At 56.7% G+C, this 19,742-nt stretch overlaps 1 protein-coding gene across 6 annotated transcripts; it reads left to right on the top strand.

Moving 5' to 3' along the window:
• The first annotated feature begins 939 nt into the window (after positions 1-939).
• Positions 940-13,228, top strand: SLC35C2 (solute carrier family 35 member C2). 6 transcript variants are annotated; one of them, XM_057529553.1, is made up of 10 exons: positions 940-1,018; positions 4,697-5,078; positions 5,460-5,610; positions 6,563-6,626; positions 7,280-7,352; positions 7,884-8,052; positions 8,129-8,212; positions 10,528-10,703; positions 11,826-11,955; positions 12,284-13,228. In XM_057529553.1, exons 2-10 carry the CDS (start codon positions 4,959-4,961, stop codon positions 12,415-12,417), a joined length of 1,101 nt encoding a protein of 366 aa, XP_057385536.1. In that variant the 5' UTR covers positions 940-1,018; positions 4,697-4,958; the 3' UTR covers positions 12,418-13,228. The 6 variants fall into 6 exon arrangements, with proteins under 6 accessions (XP_057385536.1, XP_057385537.1, XP_057385535.1 ...); XM_057529554.1 differs by lacking the exon at positions 6,563-6,626 and having other exon boundaries at positions 5,531-5,610; XM_057529552.1 differs by lacking the exon at positions 6,563-6,626 and having other exon boundaries at positions 7,159-7,352.
• Positions 13,229-19,742: the final 6,514 nt, after the last annotated feature.

The raw sequence follows: 19,742 nt of genomic DNA, 5'->3' as shown, positions 1-19,742 counted from the left end.
CGGGGGCGGGGCAGCAGCGGTCTGCATAAAGAACTGCTTCCACTCTGGCCTTGAGTCTTCTGTTCAGAGAGGCCAGGGAGCCCAGCTGAGTCACTTGCGAGGACTCCTGTTTGCAGCCAGCCTTAGAGCCACAGATCCAGGAGGGGCAAAAAGTCCCAAACTGGGCTTCACTCTGCAACCCTAGCCTGCCCTGGCCTAAATGGTTCTCTCTCTCGACCTGCTCTGCCCCTTTTAATCCATCCTGAAAGATGAGTAAGACCTCAACTCCCTAGCTGGCATTTTGGGGACTACTGCATCTTGCCCCTTGGCTACTTTTCCAACCATGGTTTTTGTTAACTCTCCTTATAAACAAGTGGACTCCAAGCCAGGCTCCAGCCTTCTCCTCGCCTCCTTATTTCCTCTTGTCTGGGATGCTCTCCCCTTACTCAACTTAATGAAATTAAGATCATTCTTATAAAGTTTTCAGGCACACGGAAGATGTTTCACAAATGTTTATTATTTATTCCCTCCCATGGATCTTGTAAGTCCTAAAATTTAATGCCTCTGCCATCACTCCCCAGCTGGCTTGAGCTCCCAGAAGAAAAAGCCCAGGAGAGATCCAGCTCGGTGTTTCCATGGTTGCCTAGCACTGGGTTGGAATACGGTAAATATTTAATTTGTAAGTAGATGATTGTTTTCTGGCTGCCCGCGATGCGCAGGGCTCTGCAGCAGGCACCGAGGCTCCAGACCGAGACCCTGGTTGAGCGCAGGAGACACTAACAACCACCGAACGAGGGGGAGCTCGGCGTCGGGCCTCAGGGAGCTCCCGAGCAGCGGAAGCGCACAGCGCTGGGCTCCGCAGACGGCACAGGAGGACCGGCCCCCGAGCGCCGCCCCGCCCCTGACACCGCCCCCGCTCGGCCCCCAGCACCGCCCCCGCTCGGCCCTCAGCGGCTTCCGGCAGAACTGCCCCCACGTGGCGGCGCTCGGCTTCGCACTTCCGGCAGGAGGATCCGGGCCTGGAGCGGCCGCGGCCGAGGTGAGTGGGCCCGCGGCGGCCCTTCTGCGCGCTCCCGGGGTCGGGGGGGTGGACCTGGGCGGGGCTGGGAGCGGGGTCCCGGCTTGGCGACGCGCGCCGCGGCTCGGGGTCCCCCGGGGAGCTCCTCATCCCGGGCCTCAGTGTCCCGGTCGTAGAGGGGCCCGGGCCTCCGCTTGCGTGCGCTCCCCCCGGCGTTTCCCGAGCACCCGCGACGTTATCCAGGCGGGCATCACGCGGACCCTGCCCTGCCCTTGGAGAGGCCGCATCCCGCGGTGGGGTGGGAGTCGGGGATGGGCAGTGAACACGTGGACAAACAAGGAAACGTCAGGTAGTGGGAGGTGCCACGAGGATTAGGAGGGCTCGCCCTCGCGCAGGATGTTCAGCCAAGCACAGGTCTGTGGAAGAGTGTACTGGGCAGAAGGAACAGCAAATGCAGAGAAGGACACAGGCTTGATGTGTTGGACAAACGAGGGGCCAGCGTGGCGGGTGGGCGGGGGCGAAGATGAGGTTGCAGATATGGGCAGAGGCCAGAGGGTGGAAGGCCTTCCTCTTGGGCCTGCTGAGGAGTCGGGGTCCCCAGAGGGCCTGGCCTGCTTTCTGTGCGCAGGCCACCTCTGGGGCCGATAGGTGGACTCCAGGCTGTAGCGGGGGAGAGGAAGCAGGGACGCCAGTTAGGAGCCTTCTTAACTTTGAGAAGGTGCTCCGTGTGGGCTGGGGTGGGCATGGGGACTTTCTGCAGGTGGGGCACCTGGACTGGCTCGTTGAAGGAAGGGTAGGGTTTGAACGGTGGAGGGAGGGCATGGCAGTGTTGGAGCAAGAACCACACCGGAAGCCACGTGGTGCAAGAAGTCAATTCACAGGAGAGTGCAGACTGCCCTGGCATGGGAGCCCTGGGGGAACCACAGGGAGGGAGTGCCAGGAGAAAGCTCCCTTAGTGCCAACACGCCCCGTGGTTGCCTGTGGGACATCGGCAGTCGATCTCACCAGGGAGCCGTTTTGCCCCCGGGTAACAGTTGGCGACACCTGGAGACATTTTTGGTTGTCACAGCTTGGGATGAAGGGGAAGGGATGCTACAGGCACCTAGTGTGCAGAGACCAGGGATCCAATGCACAGGACAGGCCTTCTCCCAGCAAAGAATTATCTGGCCCCAAATATCAATAATGCCGAAGTTGGGAAACATTGGTATAGAGGAAAGAGCGTGGGCCTGAAGTTCTGTTGGATGTAGGTTTGGTGCCCCCGTGCTCCACTCTCTGGCTGGGGGAGAGGAGTCAGACTGTGAGGGGTGCAGGCAGAAGCAGAGAGGACCATATAGGAGACCAGTGCATTGTGTAGGGCAGGGAGCATGGTGACTCGGATGGTAGTGGTGGAGGTCAGGAGATGGGACTTTATTTGGGATATTTTTTCAAGATAGAGGTGACAGTATTTGCTGATTGAATGTGGACCGAGGGAAAGAGAGGAGTCAAGGGTGAGAGCAAGACTTCTGGCCTGAGTAACCAGGTGATGGTGCCCCTGGCTGAGGTGGGAAGAGGAGGTTTGGACGGAGAGTGGATGAAAAACAGGAGTCAGCCCTGGACAGGCTATGTGTGAGACACCTGACGTTAGACATTCAACCGAAAAGGACAAGGAGGCAGTTGGATATTCTTGTGGAGTTGAGGAGGTCGGAGAGAGGGATCCACATTGGGGAGATGTAAGCTCACATTTCAGGGAATGGGACCACATGAGGTCACCTAGCACAGCGGTTCTCAACCCACTGGATACAACACCTTCTTTTGAACGACAGATATTTCAGTAACAACCCCCCTTATTATTCACAAAGGAAATTTATGGTTAATGAAAATGGCCTACACATAATTTTTTTTTAATTGACAATGCCCTAACCATAATATAAAAGAGAAATAAAAGGAAGGTAATTGATAATAAAATGTTTCAATAGGTGAGTTCCTGGGCCCTGCGATACTAGAAGCTACAAAGAAGCAGTGGGTGCTTTCACCTCTGGTAGAACCTCTGGGAGTGTGAAAGCCACAGCGCAGGTGGCTGCAGCCATGTCGCGTTGGCAGCTCGAAAACCATGCCTGCTGTGTCTGTAGATGAGGTCGTTTTTCCAGACTGGGAACTCGTGGTACCGTTTTATCAAAAACAGTTCAGTCTCCCCTCAGTGTACGTGGTATAGGTATTATTGGACATTTTAGTGCCTAGGAGACCCATGGAAAATTTGCTCTGTGTTACATGTGAAACAAAGTTGGGTTGTAAGTTCAGGGAATTATAAATAGATCTTTCACCTCTGTGAATGTTGAAGTTAATGCAGGGTGCCGAACAGTTCTTAGTTATGTGGACTGTTCTCCCATATTCCCGACTCACTAAAAGCTAGGAGAGTCTCCCCAGAACAGCACAGGTTTCCAGGGTTTCCTGAAGAGAGCCACAGCCTAAGGTGTCCTCTGGGCAAAGCCTTATGCCAGCTCCCAGTTTGCCTTGGGGAAGGAAACGCGGTAAGCCAGGTTCCAGAGTACAAAACTGAATGTGATTTCTCCTTTTAGAAAGGACCAGGGGTGGGGGAGGTAAGGTATGTCTGATCGGACGGTTCTAGGAAGGCTTCCCGAAGGAGGTGGCATTTCTGCAAGGGGGGAATGTCTCAGAGGAGGAGATGAGGCAGCAGGTGGGCCACACTGGTCCCGAGTCCGCCTGGTCTCCCCGAGCCTGCGTGCTCTGGACACTCGTTAGGCTTGGCTGGATTGATAGGGAGGCAGGGAGTGGTTCCCTCTGGCAAGACCCTCAGGCAGGCACTGCCTCCGTGGGAGTGGTTGTTAGAGGCTAGGGCACGGGAGGTGTGGCTTTTCCAGTTTGGTTTTTGTTTTGTTTTGTTTTTTTGTCATGAATTTATTTTTCTGGTAAAGGATGTAAACTATGGCATACAGACTTAGCTCAAATTCTGACTGACTGGTAGTTGACACCCTAGTACTGACCAGTTCGTTTTCAACGCCTTAAAGCCGAGATCCGGCTTCTGAAAATCACGTGCCCTTTCTTGCATGGAGCCATCAAACCATACAGGGAACGCACAGTGTGCCAGGTGGGTGTAAGCTGACATGGACACTGGCTCCGGTGTGCTCGGAGCGCACAGCCCCTTGGGGGACACAGCCTCACACAAGCACGATGAAGGAAAAGTAGGGGAGCCGTGGCAGCAGCCTGTATCTCAGGGGGGCCCACGGGGAGGGCGGGGCGGTGCTCCCTGAGGAAATACCATTTGAGCTGAAGATAAGTAGGATCTGCTGAGGAAGGAATGAAGGGTGGGCAGAGCGTTCAGCTCCCTGGGGCAGCAGGAAAGAGCCCGATGTGTTTGGGAAAAGGAAAGCCCTGTGGCAGGATGAGGACACCAAGAGTCTGACAGGGCGGAGCAGGCCTTCTGAGCCAGGGAAGGGTTTTGGTCTTTGTCGTAAGAGCCTGGGAGCTACTGAAGGGCTGCAGTCTTCTCTGACATGATCAGATTTACATTTTTAAAAGGTCACTCTGGTGGAAATTCATGGAGAACAGCTTGAGGTGACAGGAGAGTGGACGTGACAGGGAGCTGTGAGCCCTGCAGTCCTGTCCGCTCCGCTGCACTCCCCGCGGGCCAAGGCTGGGGTGGACACGTGGGGTAGCCCTCCCCCTGCCAGAGCCACCGGAACGGCCTTTTCCCCTTTCTAGCCTCAGCCCTGGGATCCGGCGAGTCATGTACACAGTTGATCATGGAGAGGGTCGGCTCGGGCCACCAGCCCCTTAGGTGAGGACAGAGTCTGGGTCTCAGGGGACGCTTCCCGATCATGGAGGCAGCGAGAGCGCCAGCCGGGAGACGCGCTTGTTGAAAGTCACGGGTCCAGCTCGACTGGCCCTTCCTGCGGGCCCTGCGGGCATCTTCAGGAGAGGTCCGCCCCCACTGACCAGAGCCGGGGAGCTGCAGCTTCCACGGATGGGGAGGTGGGCCCTCGACGTGGCCTTCGTGTGGAGGGCGGTGTTGACTCTGGGGCTGGTCCTTCTCTACTACTGCTTCTCCATCGGCATCACCTTCTACAACAAGTGGCTGACCAAGGTAACGCGGGGGCCCCGCCAGCCCGGCCGGGTGGGAGGTGGCTGCGGCCAGGACTACAGCGCCCCCCAGTATTTAACAGCGGGAGGCACCGGCTTCAACAAGTCACACTGGAAGCCACTCACACCAGCGACGCGACAGGGCCACGCCAGGGATTCCCCTTAAATATAGGGATGGAGGGGAAATCAGGAGAGGGGGAGACACTGAGGATGAGCTGGGGAGACGTGGGGTTCCTAAGGCCCCTCGTACACTGCGGCGCCCTCGTGAGCTGCTGAAGCAGCGCCCCTCCACCAGGTAGAGGCGAGGAGGGAGGCAGGAGCCGGGGGGCCGGCGGCAGGCAGTAACAGCGCCGCCGTCTGTGCTCTGTGCTTGGGCTCCGTGCAGAGCTTCCACTTCCCCCTCTTCATGACCATGCTGCACCTGGCCGTGATCTTCCTGTTCTCTGCCCTGTCCAGGGCCCTGGTTCAGTGCTCCAGCCACAGGGCCCGCGTGGTGCTGAGCTGGACCGACTACCTCAGAAGAGTGGCTCCCACAGGTACGTGCCCGCGGGGTGGTCCCGGGAGGGCCCTGGAGGCAGGAGGAGGGAGCTCGGGAAGCCAGAGGCCCGGACCAGAAGGAAGGAAGCCTCTGTGGCTTGAAGCTTAGGCCCTCCCCTCTTCGCTCCTCTCGGCCCGAGCCCGCCCCGGCTGCTGCCTCCTGCTGCCTCTTACTCCGGCCGCGCCGCAGGGCGGGGATGGGGGGCCGGGGCGGGGATGGGGGGCCGTGCAGCAGTGGCCGGTTGTTCCTGCAACCTTGAACACACACACCGAGCAGGTACCAAGGCCTGGAGACAGTAGTGAGCAGGGCACAGGCGCCTGCCCTCGGGCGGCAGAGGGGGTGCCTGGGGGCCACGGGGCACAGGGGAGGGAACCGGCTGGCGGCCGGGCGAGAGGGTGTCGGGAGCGGGGACTGAGCGGGCTGAGACCTGGGGCGGGAGTTGAGGGGAGGCACTCGTGTGCCTGGGTCAGGTTTCTGCGTGGGTCCGAGAGGGAACTGAAAGTGTCTCGAGAGGCTGAGCGCCCAGCGTTGGTAAGAGGAAGGGGGAGAAAGGCGGCCCGAGAAGGGGGCGGTGCCAGATCCTGGAGGGCCAGGTCCTCCGGAGCGTGTGTTTCACCCTGAGGGAGGCGGGAGCTTCCAGTGGGGGAGCCTCAGGGTCCGATTGACACCGCTCCCTCCTCAGGGGAGTGCGCCAAGTAGTCAACAAGTGGGGACCGCAGTGGCCGCAACCAGCAGGTGGAGGATTGCCGCCCCCTCCCCTTCTGGGGGGGCCAGGAGTTAACCCTTCAGTTGCTGGGTAGAAAGGGAGGCGGGGAGGACCCCAGAGAAGGGCAGGCCTACAGGCCAAGGCAGGGGGCACTCAGGCGCCTCACGGAGAGGTGTGCTCACCGCTGGTGCACCCGTACCGGCCTGCCCTGGCTGCGTGTCCGGTGGGGCCCGTGTCTCTGCAGCACTGGCAACGGCGCTTGACGTGGGCTTGTCCAACTGGAGCTTCCTCTACATCACCGTCTCACTGTGAGTACCGGCCACGCCCTCCACCTCCCTGGGGGCTCATTCCAGCAGCGTGTCTGTGTGCCCGGCCGACGGGCCAGCCTTCACACTGCCCTCTGGGACCCAACCCCCTCGCTCTCTCCGCGCCTCCCTGGCACCCAGCAGCTCACCTGGAAGTCGCCAGCCTCTGCAGTAAGCCAGGCACGGAGGGGGTGTTGTGCCTCCCTGCCAGGCGGCCTGGGGAAGCCTGGGGCTCAGACGGAATGGTGACAGGGCAGCGGAGAAAGGGGCACAGAGGGGCAGGCGGAACAGTTATTTCTTGTCTCAGATTTTGCACTTCAGCGAACACAGTCTCTGCTTTCTCTCTTTCTCCCCTTCTCTCATTCTTCCCGCCTCATCCTGGTCTGCACTGAGGGGTCGGTAAATAACAGGACTCAGGAAGCTCAGTTTCTCCCTGGTGATAATCAGAGGCCTCTTAGGCATAGATTTCTTCCGATTAAAGATCAGGTATCAGCCCAGATGACTCAGGCCGCCTTCCTTTGGTCTTTGTATCCAGATTGCCCTGCTGCCCTCAGGGAAGTCCAGGGTCTCCCCCTGACCCTTTCCAGCCCACTGATTGTGCTGTGGGTCCGCGCCCCCAGCTCCAGCGGTACGTCGTGGGTAATCTTCCCTCGCAGGTACACGATGACCAAATCCTCGGCTGTCCTCTTCATCCTGATCTTCTCTCTGATCTTCAAGCTGGAGGAGCTGGTGAGGCCCCAGCTTTTCTTGTGTTCCTCCTGCCCCCACAGATGCTAAGAATAACAAGGGGAGCCTGAGCAGTGGCTTGTCACTGCGTGTGACCGAGGAGACGAGCCCAGCCCAGGTGGTGGTAACTCGCTGAGGAAAGACCTAGACACAGGGCACTACTGAGAGTATTTAGAAACTGGTATGGCAGGAGCAGTGACCAAAGGAGACAGGGTTCAAGGGGCAGCGGGTCCTGCAGGCTCCCCGCTGTACAGCAAGAGCCCTTTGCTTCCTGGGTCCCGGGGGGCCATTGGGGCCACATGGGGACCTAGGACAGCTGTAGGGACGCACTGCCGTATTTCAGGATCTTGGTACATGCTAGCTGGATGTCAGCCCTGATACATCGACGGGCAGGGGCTGGCCAGGACCCCAGGGTGGGGCAGGTAGAAGGGTGTCTCGCCCCAGGGGCAGCCAAGGTGGCTGCTGGCCCCCAAACTCCGGGTGCGATGAACTTGAGACCCCCAAGGTGGTTGCAACTGCTCCCCATCCTTTCAGCGTGCGGCGCTGGTCTTAGTGGTGGTTCTCATCGCCGGGGGCCTCTTCATGTTCACCTACAAGTCCACACAGTTCAACGCTGAGGGCTTTGCCTTGGTGCTGGGTGCCTCGTTCATCGGGGGTATTCGCTGGACCCTCACCCAGATGCTCCTGCAAAAGGCGGAACTTGGTGAGTGAGGGGCCCAGGCACCAGGCGGGGTGGAGGCGGGCCGGGCCTGGTGGCTCACCCGGGCCCCTCTCTGCAGGGCTCCAGAACCCCGTCGACACCATGTTCCACCTGCAGCCACTCATGCTTCTGGGGCTCTTCCCTCTCTTTGCCGTATTTGAAGGTACGTGGGGTCGTCCACCTCGGGGGCACCTCAGTGCAGCAAAGCTCCCATCCCCGCTCCAAGCCTATCACTGTGGTAGCTGCACAGGTTACGGGGGTCAGAGATGGTGGTCTCTTCCCTGGCAGTGCCTGGTTTGGGGGCTGGACAGACACTTCAACCAAATGGCTGGAATCCAGCACAATCAATGCTACGCAGAAAGCGCATGTAAAATACACCAGGCGGTAATGACGGTGAATGCAGACAGCCCTGAAGGTATGCCAGGGCTGTTCTGATCAATTTAAACATATTAACTCCTTTAATACTCCCCCAAAGCCTGTGTGCCAGTGCTGTTACTGCCCCATCGTGCAGATGAAAGAAACTGAGGCAGAGAGAAGTAGAGATAGCCTTGCCCAAGGTCTCATGGCTCATAAACACACCTGAACTTGGATCCAGCAGCTGGCTCCGGCGTCCTTCCTCCTAACCATGGTGTGTTCTTTCTTTTAGAAGGAGCACAGGGTCATGAATTGCTCCAGGATGGTGGGGTGGAAAGGCAGGTCAAGGCTTCCCAGACAGTGCATTTTGGAGAATGAATGGGATTTTGACAGCCTGATGGGGGCGGGCGTCCCAGGAAGAGGGAACAGTAGGTTCAGACGTGGGGAGACGTGTGGGGGATTGGCCTTGGCCGAGGGCACATTTCTGGGGCAAGGGAGAGGGGGAGGGGAGAGAGCGGCACACAGGAGCCCAGGCAGGTGAGCAGTCCCCTTCGGCTGTCGTCTCCCAGAGCAGAGGCAGGATGATGTGTCTAGGCTGGGGGACTGGGGGAAGGGGAGGCAGGCAGTGCCACCGCCTTCCTTTCCCCCGTGTTTTGGAATTAGTCTTCATCCCCTAACTGTTTATCCTTCCTCTCAGAGTCCCTTCTGTCCTCGGGGTCATTACAGAGAATTCCGTCCCACATCCATTTAAGTTCCAAGCAGTGAAGTGTCTCAGACCTCTTGGAGAAAATTACTCTGCAGCTCCGTTGTCCAGGAAACTTCTTTTCTGCAGCCTCATTTTTTCTTCCCTTTTAAAATCTCTCTCCATTCCTTCCTTATGCCCCCTGCACCAAACGCCGCACTCTCCCTCCCTTCCTGGGTGTTTATACCATTCCCCACCATTCTCTGCAAACCCTCATCCCAGAGACCCTGGTGGTCATCACTTAGCAGAGCTGCATGGATTTAGCTCCTTTAATCTTTTCTGGTAAATTAATCCCCCAAGCGCCTTCATTACTCATGTTGCTCTTCCCCGAATTGCCTTCAGTTTGCCAACGCCTTCGCAGTACTGCTGAGCCCAGCACCAGACAAGATGTCCTACCTCAGGAGGCTGTTTGCCCGGGGGGACTGTCCCTCTGCATTTCTTTGGCGCTTTCCTCCAAAAATCTTACAGTACTCGGCCAGTCTCCTGCTCCCACAGGTGTCCATTTGCCGAGTCTGGGGTTCAGCTTCACGCCTGCTTCCAAACCAGGGGCCCTTCCTGCAGGGAAAGGAACCATTCTCTCAGATGGCCAGTGTTGGAGGGCCAAGGGTCCTCTGAAAGTCTAAGTGCAACTTGGTGCGTGGAGGCCTGTGTGGGTGTCTCTGGAACAAGGGACTGCGGTTTTGTCATGTCTTTGTACGCGTGTGTGTTTACTTTTTGAGAACTGTTCATCAAATTATATTGTCCAGTCTAGTCCCAACCCTTTCATTTAATCAGTGGGGAAACTGTGGTCAAGAAAGGGGGCATGTCTCGGCTAAACCCCACAGCTATGTAACTAAATGGAGAAGGTTTGTACAGATAAGAGTTTCATCCCTGTTTAGAGGTGACCCGCCTGAAATTAAGGTACTCCTCCAGTGGCCCAGGACATTGACAGTCCTCATGTGATGGGCTGTCCCGTCTCTCTTTGGCCCACTGGGTATCACAGCTGCCAAGGCCACATGAAGTCACCCTCTCCCACCCCTGCTCCCCCAAAGACGGGTAGGTACACGACGTATGAAGGAGCAAGGCACTTCTGCCCGATTTCCTCTGCAGTGCCAGCCCCCTCTACTCTAGCCCAGAGGTTCAGAAGCCTCCCCATCGCTCCCTATAAGGATCTCTGGCTTGTATTGCCCCGGGGCTTCCCTGGTTTCCCCAAGTCTCAGGCCACCTCCGTGGGATTCTCTGACACCTTCCGTCCTTGTGCTCAGGGCCTCAGACAGGCAGCAGGTGTAGTGAGTGTGCAGTGCAGCAGTGGCAAAGCTCACCCGGCCACTGGGGAGGGTGAGGCCACCCAGGCAGGCACACCCAGGACGTGGCCTCCCACTCTCTCCCCCCATTGCTCCCAGGTCTCCATTTGTCCACATCTGAGAAGATCTTCCGTTTCCAGGACACCGGGCTGCTCCTGCGCGTGCTTGGCAGCCTCTTCCTTGGTGGGATTCTCGCCTTTGGTTTGGGCTTCTCTGAGTTCCTCCTGGTCTCCAGAACCTCCAGCCTCACTCTCTCCATTGCTGGCATTTTTAAGGTACAGTCTCGGAGGTGACTCCAGCCCTGTCTTAGAGGGGAGACCCCTGAGGGTGTCCCAGCTCCTACATCCCAGAGCCCTGCAGAGAAGAGACGGAAGTGCCCAGTTAGGGTGCTGTGCACTCTGCTGTCACCCGCACTCCTTCCGTCACCGTGGCCCTCCGAGGCGGGGGTGCACGTCCCTGCTTCACAGATGGGGAAACAGACATGAAGAGCTGCTCGTACCCAAGGATATGCAGCTAGGAGGTAGCCGAGCTGGGATTCAAAGCCAGGTCTGACTCCACTAGGCCTGGGATGCCTTTATGTTTTACCAAGAATGCCAACTCTGGTCATTTGGCAGTGGCCTGGAGCCAGGATTGAGAAGCCCCCAGTCAGACTCATTAGTGTAGAGGTCTGTGATTGATTGGCAATGTCTGCCATGGGCACAGTAAGGGATGGTTTTATCACGCGTGCCTTGCGTTCGCCAATCCTGCCTTTACTGCTGTCCAGCAGCACCCTTACCCTCTCCTCTCATCACGTCTCCCCTTCCTTCCCCCACCCTCTCTCACTCCTTCCTGCTCAGGGCCATGGACCAGGCAGACACTGATACTGGAGCAGTGTTACCTAAAACCAGAAGTATAGGGTTCCCCGAGGGTCTTGCCAACCAAATGATGAGGCATAAGCTGTGCTTCTCAGAATGAATCATCTGACAGGTCCCATTTGCAGTCAGTGTGTACGAAAAACCCCGTGACCAATGTGTGTCCTGTAGAGCCCAGTGTGACTTCATTCCCCTGTGGCAGCAGAGGCTCTCCATCCGCAGGTGCCTTCTGGAAGGGCAGCTTCCTTCATTCCTGTGGGCATGGCTGTGGGCTTGATACCCTGTGCTCCCAGCCTGGATTTGTTTGCTAATCCTGACAACCCTGTGAAAAGCACCTCCTCCTGCATCTCAGTAACACAAAGGGGGAAAAAGCGTCACAGGCTGGTTCGCTGAGCTTGGGGAGGCTTCCGCCTTTGCCTTGCAGGCCAGCCTGCCCAGGCCCCGGGAGTTTGGGCAGGTCTGGCTCTACCCTGTGGGTGTGCCCGGTGCCCCTGCCCTCCACCTCCTCCTCCTGAGCACGTCCCCTTCCTGCTTCTCTGCCCCCAGGAAGTCTGCACTTTGCTGTTGGCAGCTCATCTGCTGGGCGATCAGATCAGTCTCTTGAACTGGCTGGGCTTCGCCCTCTGTCTCTCGGGAATATCCCTGCACATCGCGCTCAAAGCCCTGCATTCCAGAGGTAACCAGAGCCTGTCTCCTGATGACATTTTCCCCGTGACTCTTAGCCCCACAGGTTCCCCTCCGCCAGCCCTGCCAGGAAGAGGCAGGTGGCTCTTGACTCCCCAAAGCAGTTGCGGTCTGGTCTGCACAGTTCAGCTGCCTCTGCACCGGCTGTTCCTCTCATTGAGGAAGTTTGCCTGGTGATTCGCCACCGGCACTCCTCCGAGAAGTCACAGGGATCATCTCCCAGGGGTGGGTGGGGGCCTGGGGGCCTGAGCACACGCTCACGTCAGGCCACACCAAGAAAGCCGGTCCTGGGTCTGTAACTGGGCTGCCTCTGTCCGCAGGTGACAGCGGCCCTAAGCCCCTGAAGGGGCTGGGCTCCAACCCCGACCTGGAGCTACTGCTCCGGACCAGCCAGCCGGAGGAAAAGGACAACGAGGAGGAGGAGGGGTACTTTGTGGCCCAGGGGCAGCAGTGACCAGCCAGGGCACCAGCTTGGAAGCAGGCTGCTCCCCAACCTTCACACCTGTCGGCAGCTTGGGAACCCGGGTGGCTCCTCCCAGCCGCTGGGGAGCAGCAGGCTGGGGTCTCCCAGGCTGGGCCTCGAGAGCATGTGACCACGTGGTGGGCCAGGGCAGGGAGCTGGTCAAACGGGTGAGCGCCAGGCCAGCCTCAGACCTGGCCGGAGCGGGGCCCAAGCGGTGCTGGCGTCGCAGCCACTTGCCAGGCTCTGAGAGCCAAGGTGGTGATTTCAGAGGTATAACCGGGTTTGGACTGCGGGGCAGCTAGGAATGGGAGATGGAGAAGATGGGGCCTCCTCGCCTGGAGAGCATATTTTCTCAGAGAGCAGATCTATTTATAGTTTGGAAATAAAGGGTTTACGGTCTGCTGGCCACCTTGTGTTGCCTGGAGGTATGGGGGCAGGCAGGGCGGTGTGGGCCTGGCCTCTCCCCTCCTTTCCCTGCCTGGGGCCTTCCTGGGGGGACTGGTCATACTCCAGGCCTCCCATGTCTCTCGTGCTCCTGTTTGAGCCCCAGTGCCCTCTCTTAGGGCCCCACCACACCTGCAGGCAGGAAAAAATAGGTACTGAGTTTCATATTCTGGGGACTTTAATGCTTTCACAGCCTGATTTGAATATTGACTCTGTCACTTACTAGCTGTGTGACCTTAAGCAAATTACCTAACCTCTCTGTACCACGGTTTTTTCATCTGTGAGATGGGGATAATTATCTCAGAGTTGTTCTGAGGATCAAGTCAATATTGGTAACAGATTAAATGTCATTTAAGTATGTATTTTGAAAATTCTTTAACAGCCACAGGACCGAGACCCTTAATGAGCGGCCATGCTAGGATTCCCGGCCAGGACTGTATGCCTGCGTGCTTGTCCGTGGACCATACACAGAAGGGTTATGGGCCTCTGGGACCTGGGCCTTCTCACCTACTTTGGGAAAGCCGCACCACCCCTCTAGACTGCAGTCCTTTTATAAAATGGAGAGGGAGGAGGTGAGATCCCAGCTCTGATGTGCGATGGTTCTGAGGCCTGGTCTGCCCCTGTGAGCTGTTGCCCTGCCTTGTGAGAGCTGCTGGCCAGTGGTCCTTCCGGGCACAAGTGCTTTTAGGCGCTCACAGCAGGTGGCGCCATTGCACCATGCTTCGGCTCCTGAAACTGCCCGACCTGCCACCACTGTCCAAACTCAGGCAGGGCTCATGGGAGGAGGACCCACCCTGGTGTCTTCGGGTAGAGAGACTAGGATGGGGCTTGTTGTGAATTGTTCTAATCAGATCTGAGCCACACCAGCCCAGTCCATCAAGCCTAGGAGAGCATTAATACTTTAGAAATGGGTCAGCAAACTTTCTCTGTAAAGGGCCAGATAGTAAATATTTTCCATCTGGGGGCCATATGGTCCCTGTTGCAGCTACTCAGGTCTGCTGTTGTAGCAGGAAAGCAGCCACAGACAGAGATACAGAAGCAAAAGGGCACGGATGGCTGCGTTCCAGTGGAAGCTTGCTTATAAAACCAGGGTTCAGCTTGTCGGCTGGAGTTTGCCAACACCTGCTGTGGAAGAGTCCTTAAGAATGACTGAGTCCCACTCTCAGTCTTACGGCTAGGGAAACTGAGGCCCAGGAGGGCGCAGTGACTAGCCTGAGGTCTCCAGAGCCTCTGGCTCAGGAGGAGTTAGAACCAAGGTCTCTTGCTACCAGTTCAGCTTCACAATGCAGACTTCTCCTGCAAATGGAGGTGTGACACCCAGGACTCCTCTGAGTGGTGTCTTAGACGGTTCCCACACCTCTGCCCCCCTTGGATTCTGCCAGCTCAGAGGCTAGGATTAAAGGAAGCTTGTGTTCTACACCGGATGACATGGGGAGAGCCAGCAGACGGAAAGAGCCGGGGTCCCCCCTGCCTCTGCCCGAGAGGCTGCTTGGGACGCAGGATGCTCCGGCGGTGGGGAGAGGCTGCCAGAGCCCCGCTGGCTCAGGTGGATGAGAGCTTCCCGTCTGCTCCTCCCTCCATCTCCCTCTCCTCGCACAGAGAGCAAGGTGCTGTCTGGTGCAGTAATTATAGGGTGCAGAGCGGGGGGCCCCCACTACCCGCATGTTGGGTTCAATGACAGCCCCTCACTTAGCAGCAATTACCAGCCAAGCCTGCAGGAGGGCTTCCTCTCCTCCTCCCCCACCCAGCCCGCCCAGTTGCCTGGCCTCCGGGGCCAGACAGCGTCACCCTCAGCTTTGAGCCCTGGAAGCACCCATGCCGTCTGCAGCCATTGCATCCCAGGGCTGCAGTGTCACCATGGCAACTTGGTGCTTGCACAGGTTGAAGGAAGCTGAGGATGTGACTTGTCTCTCCAAGGCTGTGGCATCTGTCCCCACGAAGCCTCCAGCTCCAGGGAGGAGGTGCTGACCTACTGGTTTGAGTTTTAAGTGCTTACATGGCCGCCGCCTCTCCCAGGGGCCTCCAGTGGAAGGAAGGTTAATGCCCCCAGTATATGAGGATGTCTGCAGTCGGGGGGCGTGGTGGGGGTGAGAACGAGCTGGGGTTTGCCTGTGGGAGAAAGTTGAGACATCAGGCTGGACCTGGAACACCTTCATGTTAATTCTGGCACCTCCTCTGTCAGGAGGGCTCAGGGGATCACCTCCATCTGTTTCTGCTCCGTTCTGCTGAGAAAAAACTAAAAATGCCAGTGGCTTGAGAGCAGTTACGTGGCACCAAGAGAATTGTCTTTGTGGTACTTGCCACAGCCTGCTGCATCGGGGACTAGTGACGGACCGAGTGGGATCCCCACTTTGCAGTCCAGAGAGCTGAGGGTGGGGACTCCCAGATCATCCATTTGGGTCGACAGCATTCAGTGAGCGCTGGCTGTGTGCCAGGCACCGCCGGACCTGGGATAGAGACGTTTGTCCTTGGAGAGACAGCAAATGGGGCCATCATTCCAGCCCAGGGAAGTGTTGAGGCACAGGGGACGAAGGAAATGGGGAGGAGAACTGAGTGGACATTGACCGGGCACCTCCTAGGCCTCTCACGTCGGTTATGTAATCGCTAACAACCCAGTGCAGTAGGAATTGATTGTACCCATTTCATAGCTGTGGAAACGAAGCTCGTAGACGTTAAGCACAATAGTGCCTAAGAACACAGCCTCAGCACTCCACTAGACCTGGGTTCACATCTCCCCTTGGCCCTGAGGTGGGCATGTTGCTGATCCCCCTGAACCTGTGTCCTTTTTTATAAAGATGGAATGACTATATATATATATCTCCTAACGAAGCTATTGTGAAGATGAAATGAAATCGTGTGTATAAAGCAGTTAGCACATACTGGGCACATAGTAATAACCATTCAGCAAATGTCAGCAACGGGGAGGTGACATAACTTGCCTGGGAGACAAAGCAAGTGAGAGGAGGAGCAAGCATTGGAGTCCTGGCCTTTTGAGGTCACCGTCCCTGCTGCAATGCCTGGGACAGTGGACACTTAATAGATATTTGTTTCATGAAGGAGTTTCCAATAGTGGAAACTAAAGTGAGGGTTTTTCTGGGTTCCGGGGACCAGTCTAACTTCTAAATGATTTGCTCTACAAGAAAAGGCTGTCCCTCACCACCACCCAACCCTGCCAGCCTCCGGCCTCCCAGCCATCCCCTTGAGCCTCCACCCTAACCACACAGCACTGACATCAGCCAGGCCCCTTTGACCTTGCTTTGTAGTAACCAATTAGCTTGACTTCTGTTCCCGTGGTTATGTACACTTCCATTGGCAACTAGTACATTTCCCCAGAAACGGGCCCACAGCCCTGGTCCTGCTGGCATCCTGCCAGTGGGTTCATCTTTTTCTCCTGGATGTCTGATGAGAACTGTCCTGCTGGGACAACAGTGGGACAGAACAGAGAAGCAGGAGAAAATGCATTCAAATGCATTCAATAAACGTTTCTGGAGCATCTACAACATGCCCTGCCCAGTGAGCGCTGCTGGAGATACAGGAGTCATTAAGGTGCTGTTGCTGTCCCCCAGGAGCTTTTGCAGGGCTTTTAAATCTCATGGGTCCCCTGGGAAATACACTCAGAGGTAAAGATTAAAGTGTAAGATGTTGTTTAGAAAGTGGCCTTGGGAAAAACACCTGTGGAAGGGAGGCAAAGGAGGCAGGTCTCGGCAGAGGGAGAAGTCGAGCTTCGAGGCAGTTCCGACAAAGGCCTCAGTCAACCCCATGGGGAACTTTGGAGCTGGGATGACCCTTCAGAGTTGTCCCAAGTTGGGGTGAGAGGTTCAGGCCTTTGCACTTCCACATTGATCTGTCTTGGAATTGGGCCTACCCTGGAAGGAGGCACGACCTTGGCAGTTTTCTTCCAATCAAGACAATCTCCAAAGAGGGCTGACAGCTGAGGGCTGCCTTCCAGCCACGCTGGGGTAGCAAGTCTCTCATTCCCAATGGGGGGATCTGAACATCCCATCACAGCATCCACCACACGTAGGGTCCACAGTCTGGCTTCAGGGACGACCAGGGATCCCTGAAGAGGGAAGCATTATCTGGCACATATATCATTTTTCTGGGGGAGGGTTCCTTGACCCCCAAAAGATTAAGAACCACTAGTCTAGGGAAAGCCAAACTTGTCCAAAACTTCAAAACATGATCAGAGATGCACACTATTGGTGCTCAATGAATATGAATGGATGGATGGATGGGTGGATGGATACCACATAGAAGAATGTATGGGAGGCAGAGAGAAGGGAGCAACCAGTTCTGCCTGGGGCAGGAGGAGAGCAAAGATTCCCAGGGGCAGCTGACCCTTTTGAAGTGAGACTTGAAGACTGAATAGGACTTGCCAAGCAGACAAAAGGAGATAGGCATACCAGACAGGGGCAAGAGCAGATGCAAAGACCCAGGTATGAGGGAACATGGGGATGGTGTGTTTCAGCACCGTAGGGGTTAGTTCACCATGGCTGGCCACAGGTGCACATGGGTATGAGGAGGGGGAGGGACGTTTTCTCCTTTAAAAAGCCCACAGGTTCCAAGGAGGTATCCTGATGGGAACCACTTCTTGAACAAGCAGGTATCTCCCCTCCCCCCACTAACACTTAACAATTGCCCCAGTCTTCAGGTGGGGGGAGGGGGAGGTCCTAAAGATAATCCCACACAAGTGTAGAGCATCTGGTCACTTGCCACCTCCTTTCCCATCCTCCTTTGCTCCTGCAGTCCGTTCCTGAGAGGTCAGTGTTACCAGCCAGCCGCCCCACTTTCCAGAGGAGAAATGGGCTCCAGAGGCCAGGTGACTTGCCCAAGGTCAGTCACCTCCCTGGCTCCCAAGCGCAGCCAGGAGCCCTCTCTGCAGACTCACACCTCCCAGTGCCCTGTTTTCCACTTCTCTGCAGCCCTCCAGTTGGAATGCGTGCAGTCTCACCTGCCTCCTGGGATTCAGCCCCTCTGGTTAGGGGGGGGCAGGGGACCAAGGGTCTGGCGGGGGCGGGGGGCGGAGGGGGATGCAGCATCCCCCTGGCCATGTTTTGCTCTGGGAGGAATCCCCACTGAGCCAGAGCCTCCGTCCCGTTCTAGGGCTACCCCATGAATCAAACATGCCCCCGTGGTTAACTCAGTAATGCTTTTATTAATAGTTAATTATTCAATGCGCACTGGGGAAATGAGCCTCACTCAGGCCTTGAAAATTAAGGCAGTGATCTCATGAAAGAAGCCAGTGGGAGTTCATTCCCCCCTCCCGTCGCTGCACCTCCTGGCTCTCCATTTAGCGATACTAAATAATGGGGGGCTGAGGGGGCGATTAGGGGACAGGGGTCTTCTCCGGTGGAGGTGAGAAGGGGCAGATGAACATCCTCTGGTTTCCTCCGAGAGAAAGGGCCCAAGGAGGGTGTGGTGAACGACCAGCTGGGAGGTGTGATCCCACACCGTGGCGGTTGTCATCAGCCTGTGTTCCTTGTCACTGCTGGGGACCCAGCGCGGCCCCCAGGGACTCGCGTCCAGGGCAGGGCCACCTGTCCCAGGTGTGGGACTCCCAGACGGAGAGGAGCCCGTCTCAGACGCTCCCGTCTCTGAGCCACAAACCTCCCTCCCCCACACGGCCCTTCTCATTTCACCAGTGTCAGGCTTCCTGGGCGAGGTTTTTGTTGTGGCTGAAGCCAATTTCCCGTTCTGAATTTGCAGCTGAGCTGCATAAGGGGCTTGTTCTAACCTGGTTTGGCTTTTCTAAATTTAACTATCTCCCATGTTTTGTTTCCCTGGAGACAGAAACCCCTCTTTATCTTCCTGGGAAATGAAAGCCAGCACCTGCTTTGAACCTACTATGTGCGAGGGCCTGTCCCCCTGGTTTATGTCAACTCATTCTAATGTTCAGCTCTGTCTTTGGGACAGTGACCCCGCCTCCCTGGGTCTCCATTTCTTCATGTGAAAATGGAGATATAATACTCTCTGGGTCTGGAGTAATTGTGATGATTAAATGACGTAATAGATGTAAAGTACTTAGAACCCTGCTGAACACATAGTAAGTTCTCTCTAAGGGGTAGCTGCTATTACTATCTTCTTCACAACTGCGCTGCCCTTTTACAGACGGGCAAAGTGAGGTTTTACATGCGTGCTTTGGCTTTTGTTCAAGGACGCTCGACCCAGAAGTTCATGTTGCCAAAGCTCATCACTTTCCTTCCATGGAGGCAAGATGGGGAGCCAATCTCTTCTCCAGAAAAGCGCATTGGCCAAGTCCCAGGAGCCAGGAAAGATCTGCCCTTCTGTCCCTGCGTGCAATACAGAGCCTCACCAAGGCAGTCTGGGCTGAGACACTGGAGCACTGGGTCCAAACCCTGCCATACCTGCTAGCTGTCACATTGGCCCCTGCAGCCTCAGTTTCCACTTCGGGCAAAATGGGCTCCCAGTAGCACCTACCTCCTTGCATGGTCGTAAGGATTTCTGTTTGAAAGTGCCTGACACCTCGTAGCCTTCCTTGAGAACTCTCTGCACCTGGGATAACAAAAAAACCTCCCCGCCCCAGGTTGTTGGAGGCCCCCTGGAGATGATGGGCGTCCGTCCGCCATCAAGCAGGAAAATATGAAACAGGTGAGATCCTGGTGCCCTCCGCCAAGGCCACTCAAAGACAGGGATTTTCAGAGAGCCTCTGGGGGTTAAACACTGCCCCCGTGGTTGTGATGGTCCCTGGCCTGATGAGGGTTTTCCTGGGACAGGTGATGCAGAGGGTTGGGGACAGATGGCCTCCCAAAACCCATGCCAGCTGTGAACTGCCTTGCAGGTGAAGGTCGGCTTCTCTGCTGTGACCTTCCCCTCCCCCAAACTGCCAGAGCCACACGTGGGCAAAGAGTCTG

This window comes from Balaenoptera acutorostrata, chromosome 15 (assembly GCF_949987535.1).
Source record: "Balaenoptera acutorostrata chromosome 15, mBalAcu1.1, whole genome shotgun sequence".
Lineage (NCBI taxonomy): Eukaryota > Metazoa > Chordata > Mammalia > Artiodactyla > Balaenopteridae > Balaenoptera > Balaenoptera acutorostrata.
The sequence above is the reverse complement of the archived record's forward strand: the minus strand, read 5'-3'. Positions and strand labels throughout refer to the sequence as shown.